Here is a 26624-nt window from a genome sequence, read left to right as displayed (position 1 = left end):
CGTGGCGGACTGATTGATGTTGTAAGGTTGGCGGTAAGGCATGTTGTTAAGAACGCTTTTATCTCCGAAACGGTCCGCTCGAGACCAGCCCGCCAATGTTTAAAAAAAATAAGGTCGCTGCATACTACCTTAGAATAAATAACAGTATAATATAGAAAATAACTATGTAATAATAATATTAAAATAACTATGTAGGTACCCATATTATTTAATACTATGTTCTGTGATATTACATAGGCCATATGGTTTTATTTTGAGTGTACACTGTAAAAAAATAGTACAGTAGCAAACAGAATTAAACAGTAGCCAAGCGGTGTCTATCTGAAAGTGCCATTGCAGATTTTAGTGAGAGGATGGACTGTGTGTTAAAATGCTCCCACTGGTAGCAAAGGATGGCCTGTCCTTTCTGTTTTTTTTTGAAAAGAAAGAAGCAAACGACAAATGCATTTAGACACACAATCCATCACTAGCATTTGTCATCTACTTAAAAATTTATAATTTTGCTATGTACTGACGTCCCGCTGAGACATCTAAACACGCATATACACATTACACATAGATATGTATAAGTGACCCTGGGGCGTATGATTTCGCCAACCAATTATATTGTGTAGGACCTCAATAGTTATATCGAAGGCCAAACTTCTAGCCTTTCCAAAATATTACCATAATTGGAATTAAATATACGAAATATTAAATATGAAATCGTAGTCTTGGCAGGCGTATTTAGAGATATGATTATTGTCGTCGGGTTATGGAGATTACGTGTCGCGAATAACCAGGATGTGGCCGACCGGTCGCATGGGCGTGGGAAGCTACGATATTAAAATAATACACGCGTACGCTTTTGCACGACTCGGCCATGGACACATACGTATCTTATCGATAGGAGAGGAAATGCAGAGAGTAGGACTATCTGGACTATATAGGAGAGCCCCGATTAGACCCAATTCAGACGTGAGCCACCAGAGTCAGAACAAGCACCTTCACGCCAGACACCAGTCCAATTTAATTATTCGGACTTAGAATATTTTACAACCAAATCATTTTGTGCAGTAAAAGTGTTTCATTTACATAGTAATCAAATAAATATCTAATAAATTAATCACAAATTAAGTTGTTATACTTATTACACCCAATCCATCTACCTCAACACCAGTCGTTTGTCCTCCTGTATGCTGGGACGCTACAAATTTGGCGCAGTCGGTAGGATTTTCCATCAACGGGAAGCTGAAAATTTTTTGTTTTCAACTTCACGGAGGCAACTCACCCAAGAGTCACGTTTGGAGGACTGATCACCTTCCAGCAACTCCGGGAAAAAGAGAATCTACGTAGCAAGCAGCTAGAGCAGTCAGGACAACAACAAGAGCAACAATGGAAGCAACTCAAGCAGTGACAGTATTGTGAGTTGTAATTTAAGTTTTGGGGTACTTATTTATGTAGGAATTTTAATTATAAGGCTCTGTCACGTCTCCTTTGGACCTGTTAGGACCATCGTATAAAATTTATTGTGAAGGTGTATATATATATATTATCTACTTAAAGAAATAATATGGTAGGTAATGTATAAAAGTGTAGGAAAATTTTGAGAAATATATATATGTTATCTACTTAAAGAAATAATATGGTAGGTAATGTATAAAAGTGTAGGATAATTTTGAGTATATAAAGGGTATATGTACCGATAAAAGTGTTATAAAGAGAATAAATGAGTATAAAGTGAATTTAAATAAATGTTATATGAGAATAATTTTGTGGTATAAATTAATATGAAATGAATATAAGTGAAAATAAATGAGAATAATTTTGAGATATAAAAGTGAATATAATATAATTGAGAAAATAATAAAGAGTATATATATAATTGGAAATACGCGCGTAATGTCCTATAATGTAATGTCATATAATGCAATGTCATATAATAGATTGAATTGAAATAAAGAGATATTGAGTTTAAAAAATAATTGAGAGTTTATTAAATGGTAGTTAAACCATAATTTTTGTGATTTTGAGAAATATTGATATAAATGGATAATTGAGTTTTAAAAAGAAGAAATAAATAAGTGAATAAATATTTGAAATAAATGTGCGCACATACATATATAAGTTGAATTAAAAGAGAAATATTAAAGAGTAAAATTGAATAAAGTGTAATTGAGAAAAGATATATAATAGAGTAGCTTAGGGGCCCTAGAATAAGCATTATATAAAATAAATTAGTGAGAAATAAATCGTAGTGAATATTGGAGTATTGGGTAATAAATATTATAGTTACTTTTAGTAGGTAATTAAATTAAGAATTTCAAAATAAATATTTTGAACAGTTATAGAATTAATAATAAATAGTGGTTATTAAATAAATAGTGATAGAATAGTTAGCGACATTAGAATACAATTTAAGTATTTAAATTTTAGGTACATAAAATAAATAAATAATTTTATTTAAATAATTTTACTAAATGAATAAAATATACATTGATGAATAAAAATTTGGGAGATACGTCAGAGAATCCGACAGGGAATTTAACGGAAATAAATAACGATAGTACTGCGGACATAGGCGTACAGGTAGGAGAGGCAAGCGGTGCTAGCGTAGTAGCTGCCGAAACAAATATAGTAAAAATCGAAGAGTTAATCGATTTGAATAAAACAATTGAATACCCGAGTCCACAATATTCTGACCAAGATAGGTATTTAAGAACAGCTAAGGGAATAGCTTGGGTAGATTTAATTGAAACACCGAGTAGTTTACCTAGAAGAGGAGGAACTCGATCTGATCCGGGGGTAGTACACACGGAATTAGTCGCAGAAAAACGAACCAGAAAAGTTAGTAACGCTACACTAGAAATGGAATTCGATAAAGCTACGTCCCTTATACCGATATGTACGGGCGCGAATAATGTCGCGGAATTTATTAATACGTGTGATATTGTTGTAAAAGCAGTAGATAAGGATAAATTAGACTTGTTAGTTAAAGTAATAAATTCGAAGTTAGCCGGAAATGCTTTAGAAGCATGTAAATACCGCGAGACTAGTACATGGAATAGTATAAAGTCAATTTTAAAGGGAGCTTTTGAACATAAGTCATCTGAGAGGACACTGACTTTAGGGTTACACTTTGCGCGTATGAAAGAAAACGAGTGCGTCGCGGAGTACGCGAGTCGAATCGAAGAAATCTATTATAAATTATGTACAATTGCAACAGAGAAATTAAATGAAGCCGAAGCCAAAATCTATAAAAGTCAACTTAAAAATCAGGCATTAATAATTTTTGTTAACGGGTTACCGAAACATTTAAATCTTGCACTAAAAGCTAGGGATCCAAAAACTTTAGAGGATGCTATGCAGGTAGCGAAAGACGAAGAAACCGAATATAACGCTAATTTAGATGTAGAAAAATTACGGAAAAACTTGGAAAGACAAGATTTAAACGGGGGAAATGTACTTGAAAATAAGTTTAGGAAACAAGGAAATGATAATAATAGTAACAAACAAAATTTTAATCGCGGAAATAATAGATATAATAATGATAACAACGGGTATAACGATTCTAATAGGCGAACTAATAATAACGTATATAATAATACATTCGATAAAAATTTTAATCGGAACGGATATAATAACGGAAGACAAAACCAGAACAATTTTAATCAGCGTAATAATAATCAAAACAGGATATCGCCAAATAACGCAGGATGTTATATCTGTGGCGGCGCAAATCATTTCGCACGAGACTGTAGGCAGGCAGGTCAAAATCTGAGACAAAACATTAATATGAATAGACAACAAATTCCAAATTTCAATCCGCGTAGAAACAACAATAGTAATAATAACGTAGTGGAACCACTGAGTTGCACCTATTGCAATAAAAGAGGACACGAAATTTCGAGTTGTTACACCAAACAGCGAAACGATAGGAATAATGCAAATTCGTCGGGAAACGCTCAGATGCCAACCTCGAGTGGGGTGAGATTGGTACATCAAATAATCGATTCAGAACCCTCACAGAGCGATGCTTACGCATTTCAACAGCTATAATTCAAAATCATATAATGTTACAATCACCTAGTTTTAATACAGAAAACGTTCAATTACTATTAGACACGGGTAGTGATTTAAATTTAATAAAAATAAATAAATTAGCTAATAACACGATAATAAATGAAAATGAAAAAATTTATCTAAAAGGCATAAACGAAAAAATAGTTCCTACAATTGGACGTACAATAATTACATTAATAATAGATAAAAACGAATTTAAAACTGATTTTTTTGTAGTAGATAAACAGTTTCCGGTCGATAAGGACGGAATACTAGGACAGAAATTTCTGATAGAAAATAACGCTATAATCGATATCGCAAATAGTACATTAACAATAAAAGATAAAAATGACTTTAACGAAAATAAAATATGTTTCACATTAAAACCGCGAACGGAAACGGTGGTTTGCATACCGATTGCAGATCCCGATATGGAAAATAAAAATATTTTAATAAATAAACAACGATTATCAGAGGATGTGTATTGCGCAAATATATATAATACGGTTAAAAATGGCAAGATTACAGTTAGTGTATTAAACATATCAGAAGTAGCACAGGAAGTGAAATTAGCGCAGATTAATAAAATATCATATGAATATGACGTGGATACAGATAATCACGAAATAAAAAATATAGTTCATGATAATGCACGCGTAGATAAAATAAAAAGTCTTATTAGGAGTGACCATTTAAATACAGAAGAACGCGAAACGATAATAAAAATTTGTGAGCAATATGCCGACATATTTTATTTAGAGAACGATTATTTAACTATGACAACAGCGGCAGAACACGTAATTAAATTACCTGTTGACCAAGCCCCAGTTCATCGAAAACCATATAGGCTACCGCATGCGCAGTTACCTATAATTAAGGCAAAAACTAACGGGAAACGGGAATATAAATCTTTTAAACTACATGGTCTATGTTTTAACAGGATCATTGTTAATGACGACTATATTATTAGCACTTTTTATTAAATGTAATTATAGATGCGTACATAAAAGTAGGTACAGATATATGGTACAAACACTAAGTGAAGGTCAGGAAATGAGACAAACAGAATGCTGAATAAAATATGAAAGTAACACGAAAGATAGTATAATACAAGAAATAAACTATAAGTTAATCACGTAGATAAATAAATTAATAAAGGAAGTAGAATTAGTAAATATTGATAGAGATGTACAATAGGTACACTGTAGGAAGTAATTGGAAAAAAAAAAAAATGAAAAAAAAATTAATGTAAACTATGGTTATGGGAAAATATTATTATAGGACAATTATGTTAATCAAATAAATAAACAATTAATGGAATATAAATGTACTACTAACACAATCTTTATTATTATATAAGTACGGAAAAAAAAAAAAAATATATTATTAATATAACTATTAACCAAAAATATATCATATTATATAAAACATTATTATTATTGTAATCTAATTATTGTAAATGCGATAAGCATATAGATATATTTATACATTATAATCATTGCATGTAAAACTATGAAATTGTAAGAACTTGTAAAACATATAACATTTGAATTTGTACACAAGCTAAAGCTTGTAAATGTAAAAATGTAAAGTAACTGTTACAGATACTATTTAAAGATTTCTGTCTTGAAGACAGAAACCTTTTTTTTAGGGGGGAGGTGCTATGTACTGATGTCCCGCTGAGACATCTAAACACGCATATACACATTACACATAGATATGTATAAGTGACCCTGGGGCGTATGATTTCGCCAACCAATTATATTGTGTAGGACCTCAATAGTTATATCGAAGGCCAAACTTCTAGCCTTTCCAAAATATTACCATAATTGGAATTAAATATACGAAATATTAAATATGAAATCGTAGTCTTGGCAGGCGTATTTAGAGATATGATTATTGTCGTCGGGTTATGGAGATTACGTGTCGCGAATAACCAGGATGTGGCCGACCGGTCGCATGGGCGTGGGAAGCTACGATATTAAAATAATACACGCGTACGCTTTTGCACGACTCGGCCATGGACACATACGTATCTTATCGATAGGAGAGGAAATGCAGAGAGTAGGACTATCTGGACTATATAGGAGAGCCCCGATTAGACCCAATTCAGACGTGAGCCACCAGTCAGAACAAGCACCTTCACGCCAGACACCAGTCCAATTTAATTATTCGGACTTAGAATATTTTACAACCAAATCATTTTGTGCAGTAAAAGTGTTTCATTTACATAGTAATCAAATAAATATCTAATAAATTAATCACAAATTAAGTTGTTATACTTATTACACCCAATCCATCTACCTCAACACCAGTCGTTTGTCCTCCTGTATGCTGGGACGCTACAATTTCATAAATCATTTACTAAATCATTTGCTAGTATTTACACGTAAAGATATAAATACACGAGATAGAACGGCACGTTCCAAATCCGTCCTTAATCCTCTTGGCCTAAACGCAGCTATTAGTTACGAATTCACTATAAATACCGCGATAGTAGGTACCTACGTCGTGCCTTATCTGTTACCGACATTATTTTATATTATTATAATTGTATTTCTTGTTGACGATATGCAAATATAAGCGTCAACATTATGTATAATGTATAAATTGAACATTAGCTAAGGTTAGGTTACGAAATTTTTTAAATAGCCCAACGCTGGAATATCCAGCAGGGCCTCAAATCTATTTAATGACTACTAACGAATATAACACGTAAGCGATATTTTCTACACATAATGAAAGGGACATAGAAAAACTCAGGCAGGATGCTTCCAATCACATTGACAAGGTTCATAAACAAAATAAAACATATTCCAATTATAGTGAAGGAGATTCAGTTCTAATTAATAATTATGATGTCACACCTAGTATTAACAAAAATTAATTCCAAAATTGAAGGGACCTTACATAATAAAGAAAAAACTACGTAATGATAGATTTGTAGTAACTGATATACCAGGGTTCCAGCAGAACCAAAGATTATATGAAGGTGTTTTATCTATTGATAATATAAGAATGTGGCAACCATAGGCGCAACTAGACCTCTAAAACAGGGGGTGCTAAATATGTGAATGCACCACAGAGCCGTGGGGGGCTTCGCCCCCCACACTCCCAACACATGAGCCTGCAATGCTCGATAACTCAAAATTTTAAAAAATATATTAACACACTTCACATAAATAAAATAAAATAAATTTATAATACTTTTTTTAATACTTATATACTAATATATATATAATACATTTTAAATTAGCATAATTTTTCTAGGTTTCATACAATATTTATTTAAAATAGTTTCAGTTTTAAGCTGATTTAATAAATCTTTTTCAATATTCAGCAAAGATAAATTGGTAAACCTTTGCTGAAGCATACTTGATCTTAGCCAGTTTTTTATCCGACGCATTGTCGAAAAACTTCGCTCACAAGTAGCAGAGCTTACCGGAATTGTGATTGCAATTTGCAAAAGTTTGTATAAATTTGGAAAGGAATCTTTTTTTACTTTATCTTTCAAATCTTCTAGTGTAAAGTTTGGTGGTAGGCAATTATTAACAACCATCATTTCAGCTTTTAATACTTCAATCTTTACACTTAAAATATCCTATACAATTATAAATTAGTGTTTAGTAATGATTAAAATTTACTTTTGAATTTATATTAACCTTACCTTATAATGATTGATGAACTCTAGGCTCCCATCATAGTTTAAACTCATAAAGTTATCAACTGAACAAGCCATTGATAAGTTTTTCTCTGAAAATCTGTACTTTAGATTTGCAATCACAGTATCAATTATTGGAAAATATATAGTTATTTTCCAAAAATCGCTTACTGATGAGAAATTTTGTTCAACTTCTTCATCTGCAGTTACAGTTTGTAGGTGATAATTATTCAAATATGTAGGCTGAGTTCTTTTACGTTTTGATCCTAAATCAATTATATTTTTACATAAATTAGAAGCATTTAAATATATGAAAACAATAAATTACTAATTATTTACAAATTATAACTATAACTAATAACTATACCTAATCGATTAATTTGTAAAGTTATATTAAACTCTTCAGCCATCAATTCAATTTTTTTCCAAAATTTATAAAACTCATCTTCACATCTTAATTGTTCAAAAGATTTTATAACTCCATTAATGGTTTCTTTTGCTTTTCCTAAAGTAGCGGATTTTGACTGCAGTGTAGTACTAAGCATGTTAATTATACAAAGTACATCTTTCAATAATGTTACCCCAATCAAAAAGTTACAATTATTTATTTGGCTAAGAATACCTGAAAAAAAAAAATATATTTAATATATAAATGAATACCTATGCTAAGCAATTTTAAATATGAATTAACAATAATATTATATTTATCAACACGTGAATTTATAGAATTATTTAATTAATCGTAATTAATTCACCTATAGCCTCAACTGCATCTTTATCATTTTGTTCCTCAACTTCATTTATTAAAAACTTCAATATTGCAGGGTAATTTTTAATCATTGCATCACAATTTTTGAATCGGCATACCCATCGTGTGTCACATATTCTAAGTACACTGCCTTTTCTTAACTCTAATTTAGACTGTATTGAAATTAGCTTAGAACAGTTCGATGGTCGTGAAAAATGAACATACAGCATCTCCAGTGTATTAAATACATTTCGGGCACACTAAAATAATTTAAATTTGTTATAATTAGTATTTATTAAAAATTGAACACTCTAACATTCTATACCTTAACTCCTTTACACATATCTACTACAACTAAATTAAGCCTGTGTGCCATACAATGTGTGTAAATTGCATTTGGATATTTTTCTTTTATTTTGGCCTGTAGACCTCCGAGACAACCCGACATCACACTAGCACCATCATATGATTGTGCTACTATATGCAATGAGTTCATACTAATATTCAAATTTTCAAAACATTGATAAATAGCAGCAACAATACTATTGGCATCTTGTCCACTGGAAACATCAACAAACTGTAAAAACGTTTCATGAGATTCAAGACCGACTGCATACCGAATACACACAGATAACTGCTCTTGTTTATGGCTTCTATAAAGTTAAAAATAAAGTACCAATTACAACACAAATAGCTACTAACATACGGAACACAACTAAAATATTTATTTTGATACTGATTGTTTAGATGAGTAAATTAAAAACTATTGTACCTGGCTTCATCCACCATTAAAGCAAAATGTCCAGTCTTAACAATATTGTCAATAATTGTCTGTCTAAAAAGATCTGCACAGATTCCTATAATTTCTTCCTGTACTTTCCAACTTGTTTGACTAATTTTTTTATTATAAAAATTTTCAAAATCTGGTATAAATTTTGAAAACACAATATTGCATAATTCTTTAAAATTACCTAAGACAATATACATAGTTAATTGTTATCAATCACACAGAACAAATCATTATTTTTTAATTTTTTATACAATTTTACCTTGATTTAAAGAATCACATTTTTCATCATGCCCCCTGTATGAAATACCTTGCTTGTCTAAATACAATACAATTTCAATTAAGTAAGACATATATTTTCTATTTTTTGCCACTTCTTCTTTATGGAAAGATGATATTTGAGTTATTACAGATCCTGTTTCTTTTGTTTTTTTATATGAATTCATTTTTTCTACATAACATTTCTCACCTAACCTAACCTAACCTAACCTAACCTACATTTGTTAAATTATTTATAATATTACTTTTTGCCAATTATCAAATCCGGAATGAGTCCACACATCCTGGGTACAGTTTCCTGTACTAAAAATCCGACATACATAACAAAATGCAGCATTTCGCTCAATGCTATATTCTAACCACTCAGTCATTAAACCATTGACTACGAAATGATCTTAATTGTTTTCCAAATCGACTTTTTTTATATGACTAAATAGCACATAAATATATGTTTAAAATTTAGTGTTTCGACTTAGTTAGGTTAAAATTTAATCGATACTTACTGCTAGAACTGGACGACGAGGACCAGTACTTAGAGTTCCCAAATCATTAACACCTATGTCATTTTTTGACGTACCCGACGAACAAGACACACTTGGGTCATCCAAGTTTACATTTGTATGTTTTTTAAATAAACTGAACATTTTAAAGTATCTTAATAAATATTAACAACCAACAAGTAAATCGTAAATTTCTTAACGCAATAACACAACCGACACTCGAATAAGTAGTTCACGTCTTCAAAGTTGACGGTCAACAAGACTTAATATTAATCATTAATGTAAGATTAAAGATTGTATAGTAAAGATTTACCCAATAAAACGTTATTATAGAACTCATGCGGGTATACCAGTATAATTGCAGTCCACCGCAGTGTACATGATATATATATATATATAATATATGTATAATATATAGTATAATATTATACTATTGAGATATAGTGCTTTTTGATACGACCTATTGGCTAAAAATAGCACGTAAGCAATATATTTCTCCGTATCGTCCTTTTCGTTAATTGTCTAACAATATTATGGGAATATCCCTGTATGGAATGAATTATAATGAATTATATTATAAGACTTACGACCAAATAATTAAATATTATTCAGGAAATTTATCATAATATTTAAAAATATAACATTCATAGCATTTCAATAAAATAATAAAAGTTAGATATAAAAAACAGGGGGTGCTAAATTTTAACTTGGGGGTGCTAAAGACCTTTTTGCACCCCCCTAGTTGCGCCACTGGTGGCAACCACAGCTTGTATAACAGCACAACTTAACTATTTATACGAGTGTTTTAAGTATTTATTTGCACTTTTTTTACTAAAAAAAAAAACAGTTATTCTTTTTGAAAATCATTTTTTTGTCTTTGTTTTTGTATCATATTATCCTTATGATATTTATGATTTGATTAGAAATATATGTTATTATGTTATTAATTATGTTGTCTTACTATTTAATGATATTATGAAGATTGTTACAAAAATTCATGTTTTATTTTATGTTACTTATTATGAATAATGTTATGACTACTTATGCTATTTATGATATTTTATGATGTATTTTGGTTACGATTATGTTATATTATATTAACTTACTAATTTTGGGTTGAGGACAACCCTAGGTCAGGATGGACGAGTTGTAGGATAAGGTTGGTAATAATACCATCCTACACCTACGACGCCGCACTGTTTGAGTGTGTTTGAGTAGTTCGTTACGACTCTCTCTCTTATGTACGTGAAGCGGAAATGGGACTTTTCGGCGCTGCCTTTCCGATTAAATTATCGCCGTCATATACCTATTGGCTATCATTTATTATTATTTTTATTACACATAGGTACAAGTTATTTAGTATTGTGCTAAACAGCTAATTTTCATTATAATATGCATTTTGTCATTATCGCCGAATTGGCGTCGTCGAAACAGCAGCGCCGAAAATATCTATCGCCGAAAAGGCAACGCCGAAATGGCATCACCGAATAGGCAGCGCCGAAAAGTCCTAGACCCACGTGAAGCATGTAATATGAACGTTTTTTTTTGCTTATGAATTATGTTTTAATATTCTAATGTTAAATAAAGTTTTCTTTTAAATTTTATCTATTTGATTTATGATTAATAATGGGTCGGCGTAAAAGTAACGCCGCCTACGGTAGTAAAAAAAAATCAAAAACATCTATTAATTATACTTCTTAAAATAAGAATGTTCAGTTTCGTCAAAACTTACAATATAATTTTTTTTTTGTAGTAGTATATTATTGAGATGTTCAGTTTCAACTCTTGTTGCTTTTGTTAATTCATTGGGTTTTTCATTTTTTTTTTTTTTTTTTGTAGAGAAAAATGTGTCTTGAGTTTTAAGTTTTTTATTTGGTGATTCATTTACTGCCTTACTAAAAATTTTAAGTGTCTCGTCATTATTTGATGTTGCATCAATAAATGCTTCTAAAGAGTTTAATTGTTTTAATGCTTGTTTAAGGTGTTCACTATTTTTTATATTGTTTATTTTATTGGCTAGACTAATGACCTTTTCTATAAATTGTTCTTGCATATTTATTGTTTTTTTATTTTCCAGTGTCTTAATATGAACTTGTATTTCATCATCTTTGTTTGAAGTCGCATCAAAATTGATATTTTCTGTATCTGCTGCTGACAAAATAGTATTATCTTCAAAATTTTCTGTTGACATTGTGTTCAGAGCAACATAATGTATGTGCTTACATATCATAGACTTGATTTGGTAATCAGGACAAGAATATTGAAATGTGTGAACACACAACTTACAAATAGAACATATCATTGGACAACATACATCATCATTATTTGTTTTTATTTTATAAAACTAACCTGGTGTACATTCACTTTCAACACTCCAGTTATTCACACTATCCGGGTTGATTGTAAGTTCAAGTAATGTACTTTTGTTGTGTCTTTTTATTATTTTTTGAATCCTTGTACTTGTTTTCCCCTTAGTTAATTTTATAATTCTTTCAACTTTTTTATCACGGGTATATTTTCTAATAATTGTTATACTTTTATCTAACCGCCCAAATTTGCAACCATTTAAATAGTGATATTTTATTGTTTTGTGCATAGATTCTAGATGCATATTACAATTTATACCTAGACCTTTCCAATGACAACATACCCACAAACCAACTCTATTACCATACATGCGATCAAAATATATACCAAAGTCTCCAGTGTCTGGATCATTTATTAGCTCAAGGTTAAATTCTTTTAAAGCATTATTAAATTCATTTTCATCACACATTGATTGGAGAACTTTTAGAGATTTATATATAGTTCCTTGTTTTTCTTTGCGTGTAGGTCCAGTTATCTTGCAAATGATTTGTCTTCAAGCTCTATCTACATGCCATGAACATAATAAACGGTGGGGTACTGAGCCCATTGTATTTTCCCAAGCCGAATAAAACATCTCAACTATATCTGTCATAAAAGTAACTGAACTTATTAAACCTACTTTATTTTTTATAGTTGAAAACATAACTGTGTAAATTTTTGTATCTTTTAAATTTGTGAACATATAACAACATAGAAATCCAGAACCAAAATCATCAATTACTAAAAATGTAACTAACTCAAAATCATAAGCATTAAGGCCATGTGTCCCATCAATACAAACTATTTTTCCATTTCCAAATTGTTTTAACATATGCATTTGACTTGGGTCCATTAATATAATGTAAACGTCTTTTAAGTCCAATATGTTGTTTCCATCTACTTCACCTATTATAAAAAGTTAAAAAACTACTTTATTATTGTTTTCTTATTTAGTTTATACATATCATTTTTATATAATTAAATCACCTATAATATTTTATTATAATTAAAAATATATAAATTATGAATTTTATATATTAAAATATTAAAATAAATTATTGTTATATTATTAACCTTGTTTTTTGTAATATATAACTGGATTATTTTCTCCTTCTCGTTTCATATGTTCTATCCAAATATCAACACTTGTATCATCATTTTTGTGTAATTGACCATCCTGTATGGTGATATTGTACTTTTGTTTGACATTGTGCAAATTGGCTCGTGTGATAAGATCTTCTATTTTTAAGTTTGTCCCTATATTGTCTCTGAAATCATCCAATATTCTTTCCATCGTCACACCTTGCGATAATTTAGTTGCTATTTCATGCTTTTTTGTAATTGGTGAACTTCTATGTTGAAGTTCACTTTCTTGGTGGCCATAGTGATATTTATAAAATATTACGTCACAACTACTTTTATTTAAATGCTTAAATAATATTATGTGGCTTGTACAGTTGATATTAATTTTTTTGCTACCTTGTGATTTTATTGATCTTGTAGAACTCTCAATTTCTTGACTTTTTTTCGCCGTCTGAAGGATATATTCACATTTATTGATCGATTCATACTCTTTTAACCAGCTGTTAAATTCTAGATTTTAATGAGTTATTTATTATTAAAAATGATTAAAAGCATATTTTTACTAACTAAACCATTATACATACCAGAGGCGTTTGAAAAGTTAATAACTTATTTTTCAATACATGTTCCATGATGATCATTTAAATGATTAATTAATAATTCTTTTTTAGAAAATTTTACATTAAGACAAGTAATACATTTAGATGATTTTTGTTTAACTTCATTAATAATATCATGTTTATTTTTTAAATGCCATGCAAGTGTAAACTTAGTAGTAAATTGACTTTTGCAAATATCACAGTTAAATTCCATTCTTTGTTGTATTTAAAATAGTTAAATGCTAATATTATGTTAAAACAAAAAATCAACTAGAGTTGAAACTGAACATCTCAATAATATACTACTACTACTACAAAAACAATTATATTTTAAGTTGTGTAAATTATTTAAACACTTTAGGTAATTGTTATTTTTATATTATTTATACAAGACGTAGTACTTACAAAAATATTTTCTGCAGTAAAATATGTTTGTAAAACGGAGAAAAATTTTCATCATTCCATTTTAAATTATTAACCTATGTTTAAATTTTGAATCATGACAAAATAGATAGGTATGCCAGCAATTTTGTGATACGCAGTACGCACGAGACGTCCCACCACTCTTCACCACGTCATAATCGTAGTTTTCAGCTTCCCATTGGTCGCGTATATTTTTACATGGTTTTGCAGTTTTGTACAGTGGTATTTGATTTTTGAAATAGTGCAGCATGACATTTATACAAAATTGACAAGTTAAATATTTTGTTTTGGTTTTAAATTAAATTCTAAAGAATAACGAGCTAAATGAAATTACAATTTATTTAAATTGTTATAATATTATTTTTAATAATTAAGTACATTTTGTTAGTTAGTGAATTTTTGTTTTTTAATTTTTTCTTGCTTTTTTAAATGTGTGCTTGATTGTTCATTATTCAAATTATTTAGACGAATATATGTTCGTGTTCGTATCAAACATAAAATAACTTCATCAGGTATGTTAAAATGCTGAATTTTGGGTGCTACTAATTTGTATAAAATTTTAAAAACTTGTGGTTTTTTAGATAAAGTGTCCCCGTGAAAAGTTTTGAAATCTCTTTCCAATTGTAAGACTGCTTTAAAAAGATTATCAGATGGAATTTTTAAATAGCCACGGGATAAATGATTTGTCCAGTTATCTGGTGGCTGTGAGTTATGTGGAGCAGTTAAAGAAGGGTATTTAATATAGAAACGATTAGCTACGTAGCCCAAAACATATTAAGCACACCCTTCTTCTAATATTTGGAATGGTGATTCACCAGTATCCAACTAAAACAGTTAAGAAATATGTCATTAATATTAGGTTTGTTAATTGTTTTAAAACATTTTAATTAATAGATGCCTCAAATTGATTAAGAAGATCAAATTGCAGGTCAGCTTCAGAAACATGAATAGTTTCAACAGTTGATATATCATTGGAATTATTAGAGTCAGCTACAGATAATTGCAATTCATTAATGATTTGGCCAGTCAAACACTGTGTTTCATCCAGTAAACTGACTTCATTGCCATTTTCAGTGGTGGTATTTTCTGTGAAAACTACATCAGAATGTTTTCTGAGTATGTACCACCGTAAACTGAAATAAAATGTTATTATGCTTTACTTAATTTATTACATTTTATTAATAATTTAATAATTCTTACCAGTACTTAAAATCCAAAACAGTCATATTATTATTGGCATTTCTGACCATACCTTTCAAGAACCTAAACAAGTTCTCCAACACATATTGGTTCAGTTTTCTGGTTACAATATAACTTAGCCCATATATTTCTTCCATGACAATAAATACATTTTTTAAAGAAGTATTACTACTACTTTTGATGCCTATTGATACAAATAGAATTGGTGATTAACTTAATGTGTACATTGCATTTTGTGGTTAGGTACATCAACTCAATGCAGGTTTAAATGTAATTATTAAATAAAGTTTAACAATAAAAACTTTAAATTAAATTAAACATAACACAATTACTTGCCTCTTTCCAGTTAAACGAATCTATATATTTTTTTTTCTCCACAAAAATATATGGCTTAAGCTACAGTGATTGACAGTAATTGAGCAGCAGGTTTTACCCTCATTCGATCTGTACCTTCTACTGTCAAGTGTCCCTCGGTAAGTTTATAAGCCAATTTATAATCATTTCCTGAACTTAATCGTAAAAGAGTATTAAAAATATTTTTTCCAATAAACTTTACGTTGAAAAGTACAAATCCACTGAAATAAATATATATGATTGATAATTAATCTTTTTTTTGTTTAGAATAGTTACTTACTGGTCAAGTATATGATTTCTAATCAATTTTAGCAGATGTGGCACATCGGCAAACACTTGAACATTTTACTTCGTTACAGGATGTAAAAAAAGAAGTTAGATGTATTGTCACATTTAAAGATTTCCACAATGCCATATTGGTAGGACCCGTGTCACTAACCATGGCAACCACATTAAACCCAATCGCATGTAAACATTCTATTACTTATTTTATACAGTAACTCCTTAGTAATTTTTGTATCGTAATCATAAAATATAGGTTGTTTCCAATTACATACTAAACCTAAAAAAAATCCGTTTCGAAACATAGATTTCATCAAAACTAATAACTGTTAGTTTATCATTGTGTTCATTAATTTTACTGGTGTAAAAAATAAATAAAAAATAAAGGCTAGTAGAAATACCTTATGAATTATTTTAAAATATACCTTTGGATCTCATGAGAGATAATACAGATAAAAGAATTCCTACATCAAGAGGAAAACTTGAGGCCCATAATCTTAATGTTGATAAATCTTTTGAAAAGTGAATAAGTGGTAGTTAGTGACAAAGAGTTCCAAAACCAAAAAAGTAAACAATTTTGGAAAATTTATTTTAACTAAACTGGCAATGGGAAATTTTATTGTAATATTAAGTAACGATATGCTTTTGGAGAATTACTTCTCAAATTAATAGCTTAAGATATATCCTCTGGTGTCCATTTATAAAACTTAGCTTTAGGATGAAGCATTGAACTAATTTGAGTTGGTGAAAATAGCTTTGATGAAATTTCTTTAAACCGGCTTTCGAAACGGTTATTTTCTAACTCGGTAAATACTTTGTGCCATTGTATTTTATGTTCCTCATTACATAGTTTCTTTTTAAATTATCATTCTCCAATAAAATACTTCCATATGATTTTTTAACATCAAGTAACTCTTGTTTTAATCTACACAATTGAATGACCATAGAAAAGGTGTAATGTCAATAATAAATACAATTAAATGCCAATATTATTCAAATACAAAAAACAAATATTTTCTCAAAGCTACGCAAACATATAATAAATATTCTAGTGGTACATACTTATATACATACACATATAATATATGACTATAAAAAAATAATATATATATATATATATATATATATATATATATATATATTATATATTATAATAACTAATTTCAAAACTACAAAAATACAATAATTTACGAAATATCGTAGTGCTACCCAGTGGCGGGGTGAACGGGAATTTTAAAAGCAGTCGCCTCTTAGAATTTTCTTAAAATATAGAGGGGTAGGTGGTAGCCGGTGGGTCTCCTAGTATAGAGACCGTGCAGTCCATAGAGTAATATAGAGGTGCCGTTTTTTCGAAAAAGTGAAGCCAAAAACGTAGACACAATTTACGGCACTACCAGTTTTATGGACTAAAATATTGTACAGATTTAAACAGTTTAGCCAACCTGTTCAATCATATTTGTTTATTGAACCATAATAATGTCGCCGTAAATCGTATTTTAAAAATCAGTTTTAAAATTATGACAGTTTAACATTTATGTAATGTTTTAAAATATTGAGTTAAAAAAATATAAGTAATAACTAATAAGTATACTTAAAAGTTTTAGGAATAGCATAGCAAAACTGGCACTAATTGAAATTTAACATAATTTATTAGATACTATTATATCACAAGACTTTACATATTATATTTATATTATAATTTATAGAATTTAATATTAATTCACAGTTCTTAATTCATATTTCGATTTTCGTTAGATCACTATCAGACAATATAAATTGTAATTGTATGAGTGTATGATAACAAAATATGCACCAAAATCAAGTAGAACACTTGGAGAGTGCTCGCCAAACACACCAGGATGATGGTAAGAGTAAATGTGTAAAAAAATAATATTAAACATGCTTAAAGTTCCGTATAAAAAATATCCATAAACATTTATTTATTTTTATTTGCAGATATTTTATTGGACCATTTGAGGAACAAGATATTAAAAGAAATTGAACAGTCTTTGCAAAATGTAAAAACAAAAGACCAACTCCAGTAGATCAATAGAAAATTAATTGCACTAAAACACGCATTTGTTTGATGCTACATGATTAGAAATCTCAAAGCCTCAAACTATAGTTCTTACGTCTTATGGTTGTCTTTTTGATACACCACGTCATTCATTTAATACTACACCCTCTCTATCATGTCGCATAAATTTATGAAAGATACAATGAAATTCTGCGTATCTACTGAAAGCTAATGTGCATTCAGATCAATTTCATATTAGTAATAGAAAAATTAAATTAACACTGTGATTTTTAATAAATATTAATGGTTGATTTTGACTCTTACTACTCTTAATAACAGCCGAAAGTAATGACAGAAAGTCCTCTGTCATTGGTACCTATATAGATAGTAAGTACTGTATTTTTTAATACTTTTTATACACAAAACCTTTTTCAGAGAAAGCTATAACTAACTCATTAAGCATCACACATGGAAACGAGTATGGTAACACAGTTTCTCAGTGATTACAGAGTTAATATTGTTAACGTAAAACATATCAACAACTATATGAGCTCCATGTAAAAAAAAAAAAATAATTTATCTTAATGGTTTGATAAAGAACTACAATTTTTTTAGACCGACTAAATCAAATAACAATATCTTTTCGAATTTGAAAGCTCAATAGATAAAGAAATCTAAAACATTTTCACGATTATATACTCCAGTCCAAAAGTAAAAATGTGTAAATTGTCGTTCTACACACTCAAACGCTGGTTCTCGCGGCTTACCAAACGTTGCATTATTATTCATATGTGTTAAGCATACATATAAAAGGTTACTGACCCATTGTAAAATTAAAATGATATAAAATAAATGTTAAATAAAAGTTTATTTGTATGAAGAAAATATGTCATATAATTAAATGATTCCCATTACTTAAAAAATATATATATATACATAATATATGTTATTGATACAAAAAATATATCTTAAAAATATCTTTAGTTAAATATTGCAGAAAGTTAAAAACATAAATTTATGAAGATGGCAATAGAAAATAATATTGATCATCATAATAATATTCTGTAGTGGTTGTAGTTGGACGCATGGTGGTTGTTGTAGTAGTAGTTGTAGTGGTAGTTGGAAGACTGGTGGTTGTAGTTTCATTCTTCTTACTGTAATTATAAAGGCATAATATTGTTTATTGGACCATGACAGTTTAACTTTTAAGAATATGAAGTTCTATCTTTGCTATATAGAAAGATTTATGAGTACATTGACTAGGCCACAGTTGAATTATAACTGAATAACAAGAATAGGAATATATATTATATAATTAATGGCAATTATAAGAAACAATATCTATCGTTATAAAGATTAAAATTAAGTCACTCATAAAAAATGTATATTATAGTGTCACACATATCTTCTTTATAATTTGAAGCAAAAAAAAAAAACTGACAAGTGGGTACCACTCATTAATAAATTTAAATTATAATGATATCTTAAAATAAATTTAGTAATATTATAGTCTGAAAGTCTGCCTTTAAATCGAATCGTTTTTTGTATAAAATAATTATTTAATATTACTATTTGCTGAATTAAAGTTAAACACATCCACTAAACATTTTCACAAGGCACCTAATGTTCAGCAGTGTACCTATTTACCCATTTGCCCGCTTTATAAACTCCAAAACAAATATTACTCAACCTACCTACCAGTTAAGAAGTTTACAACTAAACATAATTATATTAAATCAAATCATTATTTTAAAATATTATAAATATAATATATTAGGTAGGTATTTTGGATTTTTATAATGTGGTTTTGCAGTAGCGTTGGTATTAGTCGGTCGAGTCGGTGATCATTAACTCTGAGATTTGTCTTTTTATCACTATAAATATTAAATCAATACAATATTGATTTGTGAATAATTATAATATAGATAATATATACAGCGTGTTTTTTGAGTAGAGCCCCAGAAACCACATAATTATTTATTCTTATATTTTTAAATTCTGAGCAGATTTTAATACATTCACGTTCATTAAAAATCTTTCTTTATGCAACATTTTCAAAAAAATTTGGAGTTTTTTTCCAAATAATATATGAACCTTACGTAATGTTAATAGAAAAATACTTCAATTAATAAAAAAAATAATAAAATTGTTGTACGAGAATTTGTTAATTTTCGAGTGAATAAATTGAATGTCAACCTTAGAAATTTTCATTTTGTATAGAAATTCATTATACAATGTTATTTGCTTCAAAATAACATTTTTGAAACAAATTCTTTTTTTTGTTTAATATATGTGTCAGGTTATAAAACTATTAGAGAGTTTTTACTTTTGAGTCTCAAACTACCAACTAGATTTACTTTTTTGTTAGAAAACGGACTGTTGTAGAAAACATATGTTTAACTAAATTAATTAACTGTAATTTTTTATATGATGTAATATAATATAAATATCCGTATAAAATAGTTAATAAGTTCTCCGATTTAAGTTTGCCGTGACAAGGATATGTTTGAGTTTGAAAGATACAGTTAAATGCAATTTCTATGATCATCCTAACCTAAACAATACCCACGTAAATATTGTGGTTGTCTAATATTTTAAAAGATAATAATAAAAAAATTTAAATTTCGTACAACAGATCGTACAACTTCAAATTTTCGAATGGTATAATGCCTACCTATAATTGTAAAAATGTTTAAAATTCAACACAATTGTATTGAATTTTACTAATATTAAAAGTTATCATTAATAAAAAGGTATACCTTTTCCGTGTCCCTGGACAATTTGATTTTATGAAATTTAAGCTGCATTCCATAAGACAGCAATGTTTTTTAAGAAATTTGTGTTTATTTTTCTTGATTTTTGATTTGCCAACAGTATCTAAAACGGGGCACATGCATAATTAGGTACATCCATGCATAATAATAATGTAGTTTTTATAGATGGTGACAAAAGTGACGCTTTCATTTACCTCTTGGATTCCTCTGAGATTCCAGGAATTGGAGCCTTCTAGGCATCTCTTCACATAATATTGTAATAGAACTTTCGAGTAATTCTCCGCAATATTTTTGTTTATGTTCATATACATTAATATCACCTCGCACGGCAGCGGTCACCGACGCATCAAAGGCTATGTTGAAGGTCCACATTATAATAAATATTTTTAGACAAATCCTTAAATACAACACAAGAATATGCATAAATATTTTTAATAATTAATAATTTGAGGGTGGCAAACAACTAACAAGAGGCTAAATCATTTAAATAGAGTAGGTACCACTTATTTGTTAAAAATATTTCATTGAACATAATCAAATTATTACAAGATAAACCACCTTATATGAATACTTTAGATGTAAATTGAAACTGACAAATAACTAAGTTATGTAAAACTGACTGGGGTATCTAATGGAAGTATTCCACCTTTAAACATTTTTAAAGTACTTACATCGTCTTCATTTATGGTATCAGCTCTGTGGCAATTTTTTATGTCCTTTAAAAATATAAAAAATACATTTTTTTAACAACCTTTCTAAAATAGTTTGTAACTAATAGTAAAAAGTAAAACTATCATTAATATCAGTAATAATCATAATAATAATAGTAATTAATGTTATACAGGATATAGTTTTGTATATAGAATAATATAACGTCATATTGTTTTACATTTTTTTTTTTAGATATAGTACAAGTTTTATTAGGAATCGATTGATTGAAAAACAATTTTTAAAACATCTATTCTATAGTAGATTAACTTCAAATAAAAATAATAATAACATCAATAATATGACATTGTGAAACAGTTGAAACTAAGATATCAAACAGCACTAATTCATTACTAAAATACCTATGATGTCTTAATTAAATTAAAATAAATTTATTGCATGTTTATTGTACTACAATTTAATATATAATTATCATGTTATAATATTAAATAAAATGATTATAAACATTAAATTTATTAACATATTTTAACTGTGACATAATTTATACTTGAGCCAACTAAAAACTGTAATACCTAACTAAAAATTCTTAAAATATTCAAGTTTCAATATTATAAGGATGAAGTCAAGTTAGAATATGGAATAATTTATTCCGAATATTCTATGATTACAATTTATTACTTTAATGAAATTGATTTTTTTAAAGATATTATATATATATTGTTTCCTCTCTCCTAATATCGTTATAATTATCAGGTTTTATCCATAAATATTAACAATTGAAAAAAATATTATACCTCAATACGTTTAAACTTATTAAAATTATAATAAATAACCAACCTTTAAGCCACACGTATCGTATTTCAAAAAGAATTGAAATCAAAAAAAATTCTGCGACGATTTATGAGTAAAATCCACAGCCACTCTATACCGAACAACTGGATAACCGGCGACTGCGTCGGTGAAATTTGGCAACAGTACTTATTCGAGTGATTCGTATATATTATGCCGATCATGGCAATAGTGGAATCGAAATGTCCAATTGCTAAAATACGCCCTCTTCCGGTCGCATCCATAAGTAACAATTAACGTGGTTGCAACGTACTCCTCTACATAACGAGTGTATATATAGTATGATTTTAACGATACAGAATGAAAGGGGAATATAGCCATTTTTGATAATGTCAATGAGAACTCCCTTTAGATTCCTATAACATTGATTTTTAAATGTATACCACATTTTACCTGCATTGTGGGAAGAGTATCTTCTTTACTTTAATATAAAATTTTTATGATAAGAGAACAATTAGTAGGTACAATATTATGTCGTGACGACCGATAGTTACGATAACGACTGTGGTCTGTACTCAATAGAAATCATTAAATACATGTTTCAATAACTGTTATCACAACTTGAGAGTTGAGACATAGAATCATTAAACATGTAGGTTATTCACATTTCTAAAATACAATTTCCCATAACAAATCAGAATACATTTGTATCCTGATTTTACATCAATTTCTTTAAGCAAATACTCATATAATCGTATAAATGAATATCTTTAATGATATCTTTACTGTGAAAAGTTAGGTGTCCACATAGCCAATAACTAATAAGTTCATATTATATAAAACCAAAAACATGAAGATATTTTTGTGTGATAAGGATAATTATTCTTATCAATTTATTTTGTGTTTCATATATTTTATTTGTACTGCATTTTTGTCATAACTTAACAGTTATGTTGTAATTCATTATATTGTAAAATAAAACATTTGTGTAATAAAGTGTCATTCATTAATTATTGTATTATGCGTTCATTCGTTATAATAATTATCAAAGTAATGAAGCTAACATGAATCATGGCGCAGTCGCTTTTGGATTGACGTTTCAACAGATCAAGCAGTTAAGCAGTAAGCGCTAAGCACATGATTATTGCGCACCAAGTCTAACCTCAAAACATTGAAACATGTTCGTGTCTACTGTCTGTGAAACTTCCGAAGTTGAACTTTGGAACGGTGATGTCGCTAGTTGGGCTAGTAAAATGTATGCACATGTAGTGACCCCTCACTAACTATAGAAACTATATTTGAGTTCAGCGACGTTGGATTGATGGTCAGGATTTTCAAAGGAGAAATTGACAGAGTTTATGATTTGCACAACGTTTGAAAATCGTTAAATGTTCATTAAATGAAAAATAGAAATTATATAAATTTGAGAACAGAACGTAAAGTATCTGCCCGAGAAATTAGTTATGTAAAATTAAATAGTAATGGAATGAACTAATGTATAGCGGCAATGTTGACATGCTCAACGATTATACTAAGTTCTACATAGGGTGAGACACAAACTAATTCTAATTCTGCTATGGATGAAGTCCTGTATTTATGCAGAATCTTAGTGGCTAAATTGTTACACGTAAGAGACAAGGAGGTGGATCAAAAGGTACCGTCGTGGTTGTTGTTGCCAAATGTAGTTGAAAGCGTTTCCCATTCGTAGCTATCAAATATTTCTACGAATTGTAATAAATTCGCAGCGGTATTTAAATTACAAGGCTGAAGACGTGCATTGATATATAATATTGCAAATAATAAAACAATTCTGCCGTTTTATTATAATGTTTCCACGAAAATATGAAATGGTAATAAAACCAATTGTTGTTTTTTGTGATACTGAAGATGCGCATCGGTTTTGGGGGTATATTATGTAATATCGTTGATTTGTAATCATTATTGACTACGTCGGTTTACTACACACAGATTGAAAGAGAGTTACTATCTGTGTACTTTGCTTGTCATAAATTTCAACAGATGATATACGGCCATAGAATAACAATTTACACTGATCACAAGCCATTAATAACAATCTTCAAAATAGAAATAAATGACATAACCGCACGGTTACAAAGGCTAAAGCTAGGATTACTGGAATATGACATAAATCTTGAGCTTGTACCAGGAAAAAAAGTTTATTAGCTGACCCACTGTCAAGGTTATATTTTAATGATTTAAATGTGAAAACTCGGTGTGCTGACATAGCTCGTGAGATAGTAGTAGCACCAGAGAATGTATTGTTAATTTCATCGAAAAACTAAAAATGTTAAAAATTAAAACTAGGGAGGATGAATTCCTAAAAAAATATTGAACCTCTATCACAATGGGTGGACTAATAGTCTAAAATAAAATAATACTCCATTAAGACTAGTGAATATAATAACAACTCAGAAATGGGAAATTTGGTAAAAGATTAAAATGATATTACAGTAAGTGATGAGTTAATTTTTTTTAATAAACAGGTAGAAGTGCCTGTACTAATAGGTAATAAGGATAATATTTTTATCAAAATTACATGCAGATCACATAGGATTTGAGAAAATACTGGGCCAAGCCAAACAAGTAGTAGCCGTTTATGTCTAATGACATAAAAATTATGTCATGTAATGTGAGTCTTGTGATAAACATAAGAAGGCTAATATCAAAGAACCACTAATAGGTACCACATGAGTTCACAGAACGTCCTTATTGTAAATTAGGTGTTGATTTTGCTGAAGTTACGGGTCAAACATATCTTATGGTAACAACCTACTATTCTAAGTGGTTTGAATCAATTAAAAAAACCTCTAAAACTACAGGCACAGTTATTAAAGAACTGAAGAAACTATTTAGATATGGGATACCTGTTGAGATTATATCTGATATTGTACCATTTAATTATTTAGAATTCAAAACATTTTGTTGGGATAATGATATTAAATGTTTTTTGAAATAATAACAACATAATTAATATAGTATAAAATATCAGACTCAATCCGTCTCCGCTTAGAATTGTTTTTAGCATGCAATTATTCATTTATATTCACATTGAACGCTCAGTTTGGAGAATATAGAGTAGCAATTATAATCACCTATTCTTTTATATAATTTATGAAATTATTTTTTGAGTTTTTTCTTTATAAGAAGATTTATTACGCTACTCGAGATTCATTGAGGCAAGGTGGAATTGTAAATAGTGTAATAGGTATATATCTACACAGAACAAAAAATCTCATTACAATTTACAAAAATATGAGTTGAATCAACAAAAGCATTGTTAACATAGGGCCAACATACAACATTGTTAATAACAAAATTGTAATAATGTTCATCTCCAGATTTACAAAAAGCATTGTTATTTTGTTTAAAATCTTGATTAATTCAACAATATTAGCCTGTCAATTTTACAGTCAACGGAAATTTTGTTTGGTTTAATTAACAAATCATTTTGTAAAATTGATAATAACTGCCATTTAATTGCAATTACTTTCATTATTAATTCAACAGTAATGCATGTTTGTTATAAAGAAGTTTGATTGTTGATAATAACTTAATTAAGTAGGTACTAAACTTTCAAAAAACCAAGTTTTTATTTTATAATATGACATAATTAGATATATTTATATATACTCTATATAAACAAATATATACCTGTAAACACACACACACACACATATTCAAGTTTTTTTCTAATATAAGTACCAATTACCTTCACAATGAATATTTTCAAAAATATATAAAATGATAATGGTGAATAAGGGCATAAGTCAATTGTGAAAAAGGGCATAAGTCATTATATTGCAATATATTCAGTGCAATAGGAAATAAGTCATCTATGATTAATTAAATTAACTTTTTCATTACAACTATACAAATTTAAATTATAATAAAAATAGTTTAATTTATTAAAACCACATCCATTATCTATCTATCAAAAAAACGAGAATTAATCAGTTTTTTTCGTCTCCTGAAAAGTTGTTAAATTTGACTTATACCCTTTTTCACGAACGCCGTCCATATGCATTTTATTAATTCCTATAATTGTTAAAAT

General features: G+C 28.8%; 2 protein-coding genes and 1 pseudogene across 2 annotated transcripts; all 3 read right to left on the bottom strand.

The window, feature by feature from the left end:
• Positions 1–7288: 7288 nt before the first annotated feature.
• On the bottom strand, positions 7289–9936 carry LOC149062407 (zinc finger MYM-type protein 1-like). The gene is made up of 8 exons (XM_089215315.1): positions 9762–9936; positions 9500–9716; positions 9223–9421; positions 8776–9103; positions 8458–8710; positions 8070–8324; positions 7709–7968; positions 7289–7642 (listed from the first exon to the last, which is right to left on the bottom strand). The coding sequence occupies exons 1-8, from the start codon at positions 9885–9887 to the stop codon at positions 7289–7291; spliced, it is 1992 nt and encodes a 663-aa protein (XP_089071441.1). The 5' UTR covers positions 9888–9936.
• A 2561-nt stretch (positions 9937–12497) lies between these two features.
• On the bottom strand, positions 12498–13656 carry LOC149062406 (uncharacterized; annotated as a pseudogene).
• A 5647-nt stretch (positions 13657–19303) lies between these two features.
• On the bottom strand, positions 19304–21547 carry LOC149062405 (uncharacterized). The gene is made up of 3 exons (XM_089225805.1): positions 21289–21547; positions 21080–21197; positions 19304–19474 (listed from the first exon to the last, which is right to left on the bottom strand). The coding sequence occupies exons 1-3, from the start codon at positions 21515–21517 to the stop codon at positions 19336–19338; spliced, it is 486 nt and encodes a 161-aa protein (XP_089081931.1). The 5' UTR covers positions 21518–21547; the 3' UTR covers positions 19304–19335.
• Between the last annotated feature and the right edge of the window lie 5077 nt (positions 21548–26624).

This window comes from Diuraphis noxia, unplaced genomic scaffold, assembly GCF_037042655.1.
Source record: "Diuraphis noxia isolate RWA-SAM2 unplaced genomic scaffold, SU_Dnox_SAM2 contig0001, whole genome shotgun sequence".
Lineage (NCBI taxonomy): Eukaryota > Metazoa > Arthropoda > Insecta > Hemiptera > Aphididae > Diuraphis > Diuraphis noxia.
This window is presented reverse-complemented; position numbering and strand designations above follow the sequence as displayed.